At 39.4% G+C, this 14,230-nt stretch overlaps 1 protein-coding gene across 1 annotated transcript in view; it reads left to right on the forward strand.

Moving 5' to 3' along the window:
- ADGRV1 (adhesion G protein-coupled receptor V1) overlaps window positions 1-14,230 on the forward strand; it is a 397,132-nt gene that overhangs the window by 27,508 nt on the left and 355,394 nt on the right. The window contains exons 2-4 of the mRNA XM_075212995.1: window positions 1,223-1,407; window positions 2,812-2,961; window positions 4,597-4,692. Of these exons, the coding sequence (XP_075069096.1) occupies window positions 1,223-1,407; window positions 2,812-2,961; window positions 4,597-4,692 (431 nt within the window). The remainder of the gene's footprint in view (window positions 1-1,222; window positions 1,408-2,811; window positions 2,962-4,596; window positions 4,693-14,230) is intronic.

Below are 14,230 nucleotides of genomic sequence, written 5' to 3' on the forward strand. Positions count from 1 at the left end.
ACAACGAGGTCCAGGAGGATGCTGACAGTTGGGTGCAGAGGGTCCAGTAGCCAAACTGAGATGGCAACAGCAATAACATTTGAGTTCAGTGGGCAGCTGAACATATGTTGAAACAGCAATGACAGTTATCACAGCTGAACAGAGATGGTAGTTCAGTAGATCCTAAAAGAGCCTGGTTTTTCTGTATGAAGTCGATTCTCAGCGCTGCTGTGACGTATACTAACAGTATTCAGAAATATCCAATGCTTTATGTTTGAGAGAATAAGAAAAAGTTGGAGCTTGGGTAAAGAGCTGAGCCGGTGTACAGGTTACTCTGACTGCCGTCCGCATGCCAAGACTTTATCGTAGGAACACGTTAAGATTAAAACCTTACAACATTTGTCTTCATGTTTTCCTTTTACTGTGGAGCACAACTATTCTCTTATATTTTAAAATGAATTTCAGTTTATACATCTCCCTGGCACCATTTTGTACTGCCCCCAAAAGCCTCTAGCCCTAGGCTGCAGCCTAGTCAGCCTATTGGATAATCAGGCCTTGTGTATATACTCAGGCGCGGGCTGGGAGGTATCAGCCCCGGGGGCGCACAGGCGGCCGCATCACATGACACGTGATGCGACTGCGCCATAATGACGCAGCCGCATCGCGTGTCATGTGATGCGGCCGCCTGTGTGCTGACGCGGCCGAATTGCGTCACACGCCGGTAATATAAAAAAAATATTGCATCCACGGCGGGGGACCGGGGGAGGCGGTCGACCAGAACAGCCGTTAGACTGAGGGGCCCGCTGCCCCCCTGCCCCCCCCGGTCCAGCCCGCCCCTGTATATACTCCATAAATGTATTATAGGAGGGATTGAGTTGTGGGAGGATAATGTAACTGAGATGCAAGAACCAAGAAAAATATTTCTCTAATTTGGATCACTGGTCTCATCATTCATTCATATTTGGTTGTCAGTTTAATCTAACCAGAACTGAAAAAAGTTACAAACCATATTGTTGTTGTAGTTGTTAATTTTCCTAAACATTTCTTATTGATATTTAACAATAATTACTGATAGATTAAAAGAGTAAACAAACATCTGCTTATGTAAATATACTGTTTGTACTAAAGTTTTGTAGCCATGACATACAAGATATCTTGGTTTTCATGTGTTTATCCTTTCTGATGACATCTGCTGATACAGCTACTCTCTAGTGATATCTAATGTTCTATTTCTGTTCAACAGGGATGCCCTCTATTTCCACCACTGCACTGTTTTACTTAGCATTCTTAGTCACTGCCATATCTGGAGAAACACAAGTGCAGTTTGCTGGTGAAACTGAATTTTTTGTAAATGAAACCACTACCACAGTGATACGGCTGGTTATCGAAAGGACGGGAGCACCTGTTAACATCACTGCAATAGTCCTGGTAAAGAAATGCATTTATTGGCGCTTGAGGTCTCAAAACATCTTGTTTGTTACTAACTTAGAGATCATACAAGATCTTGAGTAGAGATAAGTAAAGTTACAGTGATATTTTGCACAAATTGAATTTCGCTATGGATCAGATAATTTCTCAGAGGTGCAAAGTTCCACCTATTCATTCTCCCTTTCCATTGCAATTCCACTGAAAGGCCATTCACACTACAGTGGTCAATTCACATTTCACTAAATTTATAGTCTATGAATGGGATGACAATGGCCAATTCATTCTGTTGTGTGGTGTGGTTGGGATAGGTTTGGGAATACTCAAGGCCAAAATTCTTCTGGTGCGACATGCCTTGCGCCCAAATACAGAATAAGGCAAACATTCCAAGGAACAGTTTTGAAACTTTTGAACATCTCATATAAATTTGAGCTAATGGAAAGTAAAACATGTCTGACAGATTATTGTAAAATTATTCCTTGGTTCAGCAGGGGAGGAACTCTGCAGACCCCATACAAAAGTTTGCATAGGGACCAGGCAATGGTCCCTATGTAGATATTTATTTTCTGTGTCATTTGTTAATAATTATTGTACTAATATCATTATTATTTTTTTAAGTTTGTAGTATGAGAACTCTTCCAAGAATTTAAAACAATAACCACACTATAATTACTAAATATTACTGTGTTTAACATTACAAAGCATGGAAACACCATACTGTCGTAATACACACAAAACCTGTTTGTAAATTCAGTTATTTGATTTGATTTCCATATGCAGTATTGCTATCAGGTTATAGATTTCAGCGGTTGAATATTGCAGAAACTACAGAAGAAATATCACTAAGTCACGCTTGGGGGTATATTTACTAAACTGCAGGTTTTAAAAGGTGGAAAAGTTACCTATTGCAACCAATCAGATTCTAGCTGTTATTTTGTAGAATATTCTAAATAAATGATAACTAGAATCTGATTGGTTGCTATAAGCAACATCTCCACTTTTTCAAACCTGTAGTTTAGTAAATATACCCCCCAGTAATCTTGATTTAATTGTCAATTACTATTATCTTAAAATCACACTTGGTCACCAGTGCCTGCTCTAGCTAATAAGTAATTTACTTGGGTAAAAAAATAAAAGCAAATAAGTTTTTTTAAAAATAATAATAATAAAATAATGTTTCACATGTCTACAGTGAGCCCACACCAGTTTACCACTAGTTTCAGTCTTAAAATCTCATGGGGGATTTGTCTCAATATATCAGTAGAAAACAAAAATAAATACTTTTTTCTGCTGTCTGTCCTCTTTAGTGGTATTTTGTTGATGTGTCTTCCATAAAACAGAGCATTGTAGGGCACAATATAAATAAAACATTAATATTATTTTAAGGTAATACTTATTGTGTTTTAGCTGGAAGAAGAAAACACTGGAGACTTTTTCGCAACTGCTACTGCTGCTTTCATACCCGACTGGGAAAGAAACCGCACTGTCTATATCTCTGTGTGTGATGATGACGTGCCGGAGGCAGATGAAACGTTTCATTTCCTTCTAATATTACAGGTGAGTTTCAACTTGAAGATTGGAAAAGTAGAAACATTCTGCATGTATATTAGTGATACATTTTTATATTATCTATATGTTTTATTGGTAGCATTACATAATAATAAAATGTGTGTCTTTTTTGATTTTTTTTGTCATATATTGAGTACATTTACCCCAGGGATGTATAGAGTGTTTTTGAAGCTGGGGATTACTGGTTGGCATTCTGGCATACCAAGGAGTGAGTGTCTTTGAGGATGAGGGCAAAGGCTATGATTTATGGTGTTCTCTGCAGTACAGTGTGTTATCACCTTCAACTGGTGCCTGAACCACGGTGCTCCATCCCTAAGTGAGAAAAGTACAAGACAAAAGTATAACAACTTTATGCACTTTATAATAATACTAGAAGGAAATATATTAATCGGACAAATAGCCTAAGATAATAGTAAAAATGCTTTTTTCCTTAACTTTTTTTCAAGCTGTTATTAATGACCATGGCATCCACAGTCATATCACATATGATGTAGTTAGCAATAAGGCTTTTCTTTTCCCCTCTTGTCATCATGCTCGTTCACAGCACAATCCCCCTGCCACCCCTTATTTTTGCCTGATTATTGTATACAAATGTAAAACTTGCTGTTATAAAAAAAAAGTATATGGGACAGAATTTGTAATGTGCAGCTTTGTCTTTGAGCGCTGATTGGGACTCTTTCAATAGCCTCACTGGTGTACCAGACAGCCGCCCTATACATGTTTTTGTATTAAATGCTTTGTTTCTCGGTCATAGCAGTCACTGTCAGGAAGCACAATGCACATTGTACATTACCTTAATGCACTCCTTGCACACAGCAATGGATGGCCGGAATTAATGTTACACTAGTCCTCAACTAGAAGGGAACCTCACCCCTCTATTAATTTGTTATTTAGTCCCTATATTGAATAATGTTATATACTACTGTATTAAAAATGGTCCTTCATGATGAAAGGTGCACTTGTTTCTTTGTGTATGTACACAATTTTAAACTCCTTAATAATTGATATAGCTCCTTTTATCAGTGAGACGCTAGCATCTTTCTCAAACAGACGTAGTGATATTTACTATATGAACATGCAAATGAGAGCGTCTTTCTCTTCCATAAATACACAGTAATGAAGGACCCTAACTCTTTGTGAACCTAACTTTGTGTATTCAGTACCCAATGTGAATCTCTTTGTTTAGAGTTTTCTCTTTTTCTTTCTGCTGGCAAGTGTGTGGGATTATCTTTCCAGAGTAACTTATGTAATGTTTATGTTAACATTCCAAGAATGCTGTGATTTACTTTTGATCCCATGAGAACAGTTTGCCAGAACAAAGACAGCACCTCAGATATTACATTGTGCTCATTGCTAGAAACGTTTAGTGTCTTAAAGCCCCTGAAAATTCTATTCCCTTTTCCTTTTCTCTATGGTGTCATTAACAGACTGTCAGACATTGATTAATGGTCTCTTGACATATGTCTAGCGAGATGACATGACACCATTCCATAATATTGGTTACCTTGGACTGTTTTGCATTTTGTCAAAGCTCTTAGCTGGCATGTAAACATATCTGTCATGGGAAAAGTGATAAAATACATTCTCCATGGTATGTAATCTCTATTGTCCTCTTGTTTTCAGAACCCTCCGTCAAACACAAAGCTTGGATCCCAGAAAGTAGTAACTGTCACTATACTATCAAATGACAATGCTTTTGGAATCATCTCCCTTGACATGGTACAGATTTTATTTTATTTTCTTGTTAATAACATACATAATAAATTTCATTTTTGTTACATGGTATAGAATAGTTTGCATTGTGTCATTATTAATTATTGTAAAGTACAGTCATTAAAAAATATTTTCTGTTTTTGTTATTGGAAGCCTTATGCAGTAGAGAAATACCATTAGGTTTACTTTGTGGGGGAAGGTGGTGTTCAGCTGTTTGTTCTGTGGAAGCTGGAGCCTCTACCATTACCAAGCTACCAAGTTCTTCTGGGTTCCCTGGTGCAGTGCTGACTTGATGTATTGGCTGGTACTCACTCTAGGAGCATGTCCACGCTCCAAGCAAAAAGTGTATTTTTGCTTCCCTTGTGGACATTGGAGCATTACAGCTGGAGCATGTAGATATTCATCAGATACTGAACAACAGTGCTTGCTGATGTGGCAGGAAAGAAAGTAATACCCCCAAGGTTTGATTATTGAGAAATGCCAAGACTTACTTTTTTAGCATTCTTGCGTCTTGAACATCTACTCTTCACCAATGATCAGGTTGTTATCGCCAATCTAAACAAGGAAAAAATGACCTAACCATAAGTCCCCTGGTGAATCCCCTTAGAGCAAGGAGCCCCTCTCCTCCTCCAAGCTCCATCATCAAAAGACTATAGCTAACCCACATTACTTTATATAGGGTTGCTATTGTTTGCACTACTTTATTCAAGTTCGGTTAATTTGCACTTTTCTACTGAAGTTTTATTGTTTGCAAAGTTTATTTTAAAAATTGGCTATATCTGCACAGTTGATACAAGTTTGCTTTCAGTTGCACTGTTTTATTCAAGGTTTGGTATAATTAGAACTTTTTTACTGAAGTTTTTTTTTTTTTTTTTTTTTTATAAAAATGTGTCTTTATCTATGCAATTTTGTTTTAAGGTTTCGTTCTCAGTATCTTTTAATAACTACAAATCACAACATTTTTGGCAAGCTGCTGCTGGTAGTCGAAGAAATCAAAATTTTATCTATTTGATAAAATGAATGCAAAGAGCTAACCATAATATTACTATACAGAACACCAAAGGTGTGGTAGCACAAAGATCTACTTATCGCAGGTCATTCCCTATTCTGTATACAGATGGCAAAGAAGAAAAAAAATGTAGTTTGACTAGAGTGCCTCTTTCTCTTCTTTGTCTTCTTTGACAATCATAATATTTCTATGTAATTTGGGGTGGAGTTTAAGATTAAAGTTCAGACAGGGGTATTTACTAGTTTGGTGGGAACAGTAAGGGGTGAGGGTGTCCCTGTGTGGGGGCAGGGGGAGAAGTTTGGGGAAATGTGCTCTTACCCTCTGTCTAGGGCAGGGGTGCACGCAGGGGGGGTTTCTGGTTCTCCAGAAACCCCTTCCCTCTGCAAGCGAATGGGCGCTAAACATTGCGCGGCCGCATGCGCAGCAGCTTTATATATATATATATATATATATATATTATTTTTTTGTGGGGGTAGGTGACCCCTCCCTTAAAAATCCTGCGTTTGGCCCTGTAGGTCCCCATGATTTGTGATGGTGGCCCTGTATGCCATCATAAGTTCTAGTGTTGGGGTTTACTTTTGGCTGGAGCAGTTCTTAGTGTGGGTGTGGAGTATAATGTTAGGGACCAATGAGCACTGAGAAGTGGCTTGAAGGGGCAGAGGTTTACAAAATATTACTATGAGACCCAGAATTTTCTAGATATACTCTGCTCTCAGCTGGTAACTTCCATTTACTCTTCTATTGGTGAGAAAAAATTTTAATGAGACAATTCAGAACAGGGACAATATGGATATATATTTTGCATTATATAGAGTAGGATCAACTCTGTGTTACAAAGTACACTGTTAGCAAAATAACAAAGGAATGAGGGTAAATAGATTAGACGAGACACAAATGTCATAGGGAGCAAGAAATAAATTGCAAGTCATCTTTTAGAACGTGCAAAAATGTTCATGTAAAAACAAACCAGAACAAGGATATCCTTATAAATGTTAAACAAACAATTGGAAAAGACAGATGAAAATCTCATATAGAATAATACGTTGAAATAAGAAGTCATAATAAGAACTCTTAACTGCACTCCTAAGAATATCATGTATATATTGAAGAAATCCAGTTTAAGCTGCTGTCAAAACACATCTCATATCATACAATCAAGTAAAATTGTATTTGTATTTTACTAGTTTATCTACACAAGACCATGACCCAAGCAAATATAATTATTATTAAGTAATTTTAAGTGGAGCACAAATGGGAATCAGGTGCTTATTTTTTTGTAAATGCAAACTTTTTGACGAGATGTACAGTGGGAAGAGCAGAGGGCCAAAGTTGGAACCTTGTGGGACCCAAATTTGTAGAGGGATAGGAGCTTTTGTAGGTAGAAAGTAAACCAAGGTAAAACCATTCCTATGGAGTGAAAGTTGTGCAAGAGGAGAGGGTGGTCAACAGTGTTGAAGGCAACAGAGAGGTCCAGTAGAATGATCATGGAGAAGTGGATGTTACCAGGGCAATCTTTCCCCCTGGGCACGCTGGGTAGTTGCCCGGGGGCCCCACGAGCATAACAGCCCCATAGGCAGGGCTCAATAGAAAATAAATCTATTCACCTATGAATCAAGGCACAGCTGTACAGCATGTTTTTAAATGTTTAAACACTGATTTTTTGTTGCAGGTACCAATAAATATAAACTTAATTTTATTGATAATTTACATTTAATTCCTGAGAGTGGTTATGTAGGTAGGGGCTCAAGTGTACTGCTTTGCCTGGTGGCCCATAATGTTGTTAAGATGGCCCTGGATGTTATGCTTAGCAGAGAGCAGATTGTTCTGTGAGAGGGCAGTCTCAGTGGACTAAAGGGGACACAAAGTGAGACTAGGCTCAGATCTGCCAACAGATTGTCTGCTTCCATGCAAAATTAACAGGGAACTGCCACAATGACACCAAGGGCTAGATTTACTAAGCTGCGGGTTTGAAAAAGTGGGGATGTTGCCTATGGCAACCAATCAGATTCTAGCTGTCATTTTGTAGAAGGTACTAAATAAATGAAAGCTAGAATCTGATTGGTTGCTATAGGCAACATCCCCACTTTTTCAAACCCGCAGCTTAGTAAATCTAGCCCCAAGTGTGCAGTGGTGTGATTACAAAATGAACACAATTATACACATAGTCTCATATGCTGAATCGATGACATCATCATATCATGCCCAACTCTACTTTTTATTCTTCTCCTCTGCATCTACTACAAATGATGTATGAAGTTTTCTCTATGTAAAGGACTGGAAGATTATTTGCTGTAGATGTGTTTATATGCAGTGTCTAGGTCAGATACAGAACAGCAGCAGAACTCAAAAGTCAGTTAAACAAATGGCTAAACATGAGCCCAGATTGTCGTCTGTTTAAACTTTACTGTCACAAACTGAATTACATTCAGTGTGCTCAGCCAGAGAAATAGACCCCAATGACTGGTGGCCACTGCTACTAAAAATTGCACCATCAAGGAGAATATACTCAGTAGTGGTTATAAAGTAAAACAAAATGCAGATCGGTAAATGAAGAACAGCTCTAGAGGGCAATGGTCTGAATTAATCCAATTACAGTAACAATGCATCTCTCTTACTCAGGTAAGAGATAGTAGGCACTGGTAGATATTGGTGCTGCTGTAGTTTCTGAGGCTATCCCTAATCTTAAAATACATAAAGTGGAGCACCTCAAGGGGTTTGATTGTGAATGCTGGGTTATTGAGATACAGATTGCATGGATATGTTCAAAACATTTTAATGTCTTATTCAATATACTTAGCAAAAACAGTATACTTGCAATATAGGAATAAATCAAATATATAGACAAATAGTAAATAACATATTTCATATGTACAGAAAGCGATTTAATATCAATAGATAGAGTTTGTGGTAGAGTGGCTAGAACAATCTGTGGTTAGAACGATCTTTGGATCTTGTGAAGCAGTCTATAGTTATCTGTATCGAGGATTGGCAGAAATGTGTGTAAAAAGTGTCCAATAACCAGGTACCTGAAATTGAAATAGCAGATTCCTGGATGGATATGGTGTCTGTGTATCTGAAGTAACACAGCTGAGTAGATCTTTTATGTTCAGTGTGAGTAAGTTTGAAGCACTTACTGAGGTGATCGATATCTTGTGGGAAGTGTGTATGGTACAGGAGGCAGGTGATTCTTTCCCCAGATGTTATTCTTGCTGCTATGTATAGAGTTCTGTCGCCTGCTCCATTTAGTATTCCACATGCTGTTAGCAGTGGAGATGGTTCGAGAGGTCAGCAATCCTAGCTTCCTAGTTGTTTATTAGGAAACAGTGTCGGTAAGAAAGGCCTTTACGTGTAGTAGTTATCTGTAGTGGCCGTGGAGCTGCTGGTGAGTCCCATTCTGCACCTCCATGTCATGACATTGGGTGCCAACTTTGTGTTAGTCTAGCAGTGGTAGCCTGGTGTCCTTCTCTTTTAATGGTGTCCTATGTGTTTCACCCACATTTCTCCAGGGATAATGTTAATGTGAGTCCCAGATTAGGAAGAGTATTATATGTGGTTCCAAATGTGGCTTGATTGGCTGATCTCTAATTGCAGGACTTCCTGGGTTTACAGGTGTTTTTTAATGAGTGATTAGTAAAGTAAGCTTCAATTCTGTGCCTGAGTGATTAGAAGTAAATTGTTGGCTGTAATGTGTGCTACAAGTTTGTGTCAATTGGATTGATCCATTTATGAACCTCTGATATCTGCTGCAGTTCCAGCCTCATCAAGTGCAAATCCATTCCTTTTTATCAAGCTCCGCAATTCAGAGTTTGACCCTGACAGCTAACGCCATCTTAAGATGGCTTTAGCCATTATATCCTAAGGGGAGAGCATTGTAGGAGAGGGATTTTCAGAACTCGCCCCGACCGGCTTTACTCCTATGTCACATACATCATAAATTTAACCAGGCCATAAGAACCTGTTAGTAAAGGGATCACACTTGCTATTTACAATTCTCCAGGACAGAGTCCTATCGAAGTCGCTATCCTGGCTAATCAATTTTAATAAATTGCCACGTTAATTAATTTTCATTGCGAAAAGAAATAATAATTAACATGAACATTTGTGATTGGTCATAAATAAACTCCTACGTCTTTTCAAGTGGATTTGATGAGGCAAGATTTTGTTCTGTACGTTTTCACTCTTGCGCTTTATTAAGAGATCAATGTCCTTTGAAGTAGTTAAAGAAGCAAGATGAAACTTTGGATACAGTGGTTTATTCTGGGGAGCGATGTGTGATTCTGATTGCTTATATCTGGTCAGCAGGGCCTCTATCTGGCTGGGACATAGTTAAGCAGCTTCTATTAAAACAAAGAAATATTATTGTGTTGAGAACATAATGCTTCAGGTTACCAATAAGAATTATTTGCGGAAAATGCTTAATAAAGACGGAAAGAATGTGGTCTCTAATAGGTCAAAGCATCAATAGTTAATTGCTAATCTACAGATGGGTATAGAGATATTGTAACATTTAGGTATGAATTTATTGTACATACAAAAGTGTATAATACAATAATTCTGCTGATTGCACACAATAGTTAGGATTTTACTGCTCACACAGCACCCGTCAGGATTATCTTACTATGCATAGCAGATTTAAAACACCACTGTATATTTTTTTTGCTGTATTAACCTCATTATAGAATATTGTTTTTACTATGCAATTAATGTCTATATTATAAAATTTGAGGTGTTTGGTTTTGAGCAATCTGACATACATTTTTTTTCAAATTCAAAGGGCCTCCCTGAAACCACTGGTTAATAGTAAATTGGGTTTCATGAGTTTTTTGTCCGATAACAATCCAATTAAAAGTTTAAACAAGTACCAAATTTCTAGATCTCTGCACATTTGGCTGTCTATGTTTGTTGCTGTTCACTGATCTTGGTGCTCACGCCAACCGGCAACATTGACCTGTCTGTGCAGGTTAGGGCATGTAAACTTAGCTTAATTTGTATTCTTCCAGAGGAAGGGACATTAGAGACTGGAAAGCTTGCATCCCACTTTAGGGAGATGTTTAGATATTTACAGATAAAGAATTTTGTGTATTCTGTCACCATAGATTGAATCTCTGTTATTTATGACAACATTTTTTGGAAGGTGCCTAAGTGGTCCATCTCTCTCCTGGCATCGTGTTGTTAGTATGCTTATGTTTAGAGTCATCTCTTACATGATAAATGGGATTTGGAGGGCTTTAGAAGATGAAGATGGGATCAAGATATTGACTGATTTGGCTAGAACTTATATTAATGTTCTTGCATTATAGTACCTTAAAGATGAATTATCATTGGTGCCTTGTACCAGCCAGATTAGTTAATTTTGTAATGAAGTATAACCTCACATATTTCGAAGAAAACATTTTCATGATTTTTTGGGCCCCGGTACAGCAACTTCTTGGGGCCCCTTCCATAGTCCCTGAAGGAGGTGTTGTCACACCAGGTTGGTTGCTCCTTCGACTACATAGACAGGACAGGGCCCCAGTACTTTGTAACTGCTCCCCCCTTGGTGCCCCTGGTCATTGTAGATGTTCAACACACATAATGGAGATGTTCTAGAATAAAAGAATGTGGTTTACAATATATGAATTAATAAAGTTTGAAATTTAAACATTAGGAAAAACCCTTGGAAAATTAATGTCATAAGAAAATATGAGCATTAACTATGTTTACTTCTATGACTTCAAAACAGACTAATTAATTTGATGATGTTAAATTGAAAGCTAACTACTGTTTTGAATAATACAAATCACAAATTATTCAGGATATGGTCTTCTGGATTAGAAACATATGTGTGCATCATTTCAACAAATCTTTGATGACATTATAACCTATATCCAGATATGACTTTTAATTGCGGAGCTGTTTCTCCCCTGTCTGGCACTCATATGCCTTCTTCACCCTATTCCTGTCTGTTTTTCTTCCTGAATTTTCTTTTGTTATTCCTCCTTGGTGTGGGTTGGTCCTCCTACAATCCAAATATTGAACAGACTTGTTCTGTTGAGTGTAAGTTTAATGATGGGCTCAATCACCACTTCTTACCATTTAATTTTCTGCCAAAAAGCAAAACAGGTTTGTTTTAATAAAAGGTATTGCCCTTCAGTTATTTCTGTTATTTTTATTTCCAAAGTACTTCACTATTATATCTAAAGTGAGTAAGAAATCTTCCTGTACAGATAGGGTAAATCTAATATATAAAAGAGAAAATTTGTCCTTCTGTCCTTCTGTCCTTCTGTCTGTCTTTCTATACAAATCCACATTTTTCAAGCGAAGATCATGAAATTTTGCATACGAGTGTATTAAAACATGACGGAGGCAACTAAAAAAATTTAAAATTGAAATTCATTACAGGGTGGGGGTGGCGAGGGGGGTAACACCTAAAAATCATCTAAAACGACCATAACTCTGGAATGTCTGGAACAATTTACACCAAACCTGGTACACATATGACTTACAGTCTGACAACAAATATTGTGGGGGCAAGACACCCCTAGCACTCCTAAGGTGGGGGGGGGGTGGAGAGGGGGGTAACACCTAAAAATCATCTAAAACGACCATAACTCTGGAATGTCTGGAACAATTTACACCAAACCTGGTACACATATGACTTACAGTCTAACAACAAATATTGTGGGGGCAAGACACCCCTAGCACTCCTAAGGGTGGGGGTGGCGAGGGGGGTAACACCTAAAAATCATCGAAAACGACCATAACTCTGGAACAATTTACACCAAACCTGGTACACATATGACTTACAGTCTGACAACAAATATTGTGGGGGCAAGACACCCCTAGCACTCCTAAGGGTGGTGTCACTCACCGGAGTGTGAGTGCCTCCACTCTGGTACGTGGTTCTCCATCTTTCCCGCTCACACCTGTGTGGAACCGCGGCCGTCCGCCATCCTGTCGCACTGGGCATGCGCAGGTCCCTTTAACAACTACACCTGACCACTAATGTGATTGATGGATCAATTACCCCTCCCTACTTAAGGCACCTGCAGCCTTTGGTAGTGGCCTGATCTTGAAGTCTCACTCCCAGTGAACTTCTATAGGTGTGTGCAGTTTCCAAACTGCTTCCAGCTCTACTCCTGTGTGCAGTTTCCAAACTGCTTCCAGCTCTACTCCTGTGTGCAGTTTCCACACTGCTTCCAGCTCTACTCCTGTGTGCAGTTTCCAAACTGCTTCCAGCTCTACTCCTGTGTGCAGTTTCCAAACTGCTTCCTGCTCTACTCCTGTGTGCAGTTTCCAAACTGCTTCCAGCTCTACTCCTGTGTGCAGTTTCCAAATGGCTTCCAGCTCTACTCCTGTGTGCAGTTTCCAAACTGCTTCCAGCTCTAATCGTGTGTACAGTTTCCAAACTGCTTCCAGCTCTACTCGTGCTTCAGCTTCCACGCTGCTCCCTGCTCAACTCAGCGGCGGTTCCCATACCGCTACAACGCTTCACTTCTCAGCTTATTCCGGATCTACACAACTGGGTATGCTCTACTGACTATTGACTATTGCCTATTACTCGCATACCAGTTGTATCCATTGTTGTTTGCTGCACAGGGTACAAGTACCCATATAGACTGTGTTACTGCATTGCTTCATTTAGGACAAGCTTTCACTCAAGCTACGATATCTCCTCACGCTACTACTTAGCGTTATTGTGCATATCTGCTGTGACCAGCTTCTCCTCACTGCAAGGCATCTACTCCATACAGACTATTCATTGTGCCTTCCATCTCTGCCTCACAAGACATTGCTCTACTCGTGCTGTTTCCATACAGCCACAGTTTGCCTTTCAACTTCACTCTCCTGCACCTGGACAAGTCCTCATTCCTTCTCACAGCAGTGGTACAACTTGCTGCACGCAGACCACTGACTTCCCTGCTACCTACCCGCACCTGGACAAGTCCTCCTATCACAGCGGTGGTACAACTTGCTATACGCAGACCACTGACTCTCCTATTACCTACCTACACCTGGACCAGACTCCTCACCATAGCGGTGGTACAACTTGCTGAACGCAGACCACCGACTACCCTGCTACCAACCTGCACCAGTACTATTCTTCCCATCACTACAGTGGTACAACTTGCTGTACGCAGACCACTGACTCCTCCTCTACCTACCATCACCTATCCACGTCCACTCCTCGTGTCTACATTATCTTCAGCCTCCAGTTTACTGCTCCAAGTCGCTGACTTTCCTCTAACCATAGCTGCAAGTAGCTGACTTCCTCAGACTATCTCTACTCTCCTGCTGTTGTGTCGCTCCAATCATTCACCTGCCTGCTTTGAGGTGCGTGCCATAACCCCGCCTCTCTAGCAGAGTGCCATCTGGTGAAACTCGGGTAAGCAACTCCTAGTGCCCGTGACAGGTGGGGGTGGCGAGGGGGGTAACACCTAAAAATCAACGAAAACAACCATAACTCTGGAATGTCTGGAACAATTTACACCAAACCTGGTACACATATGACTTACAGTCTGACAACAAATATTGTGGGGGCAAGACACCCCTACC

This window comes from Mixophyes fleayi, chromosome 1, assembly GCF_038048845.1.
Source record: "Mixophyes fleayi isolate aMixFle1 chromosome 1, aMixFle1.hap1, whole genome shotgun sequence".
Classification (NCBI taxonomy): Eukaryota; Metazoa; Chordata; class Amphibia; order Anura; family Limnodynastidae; genus Mixophyes; species Mixophyes fleayi.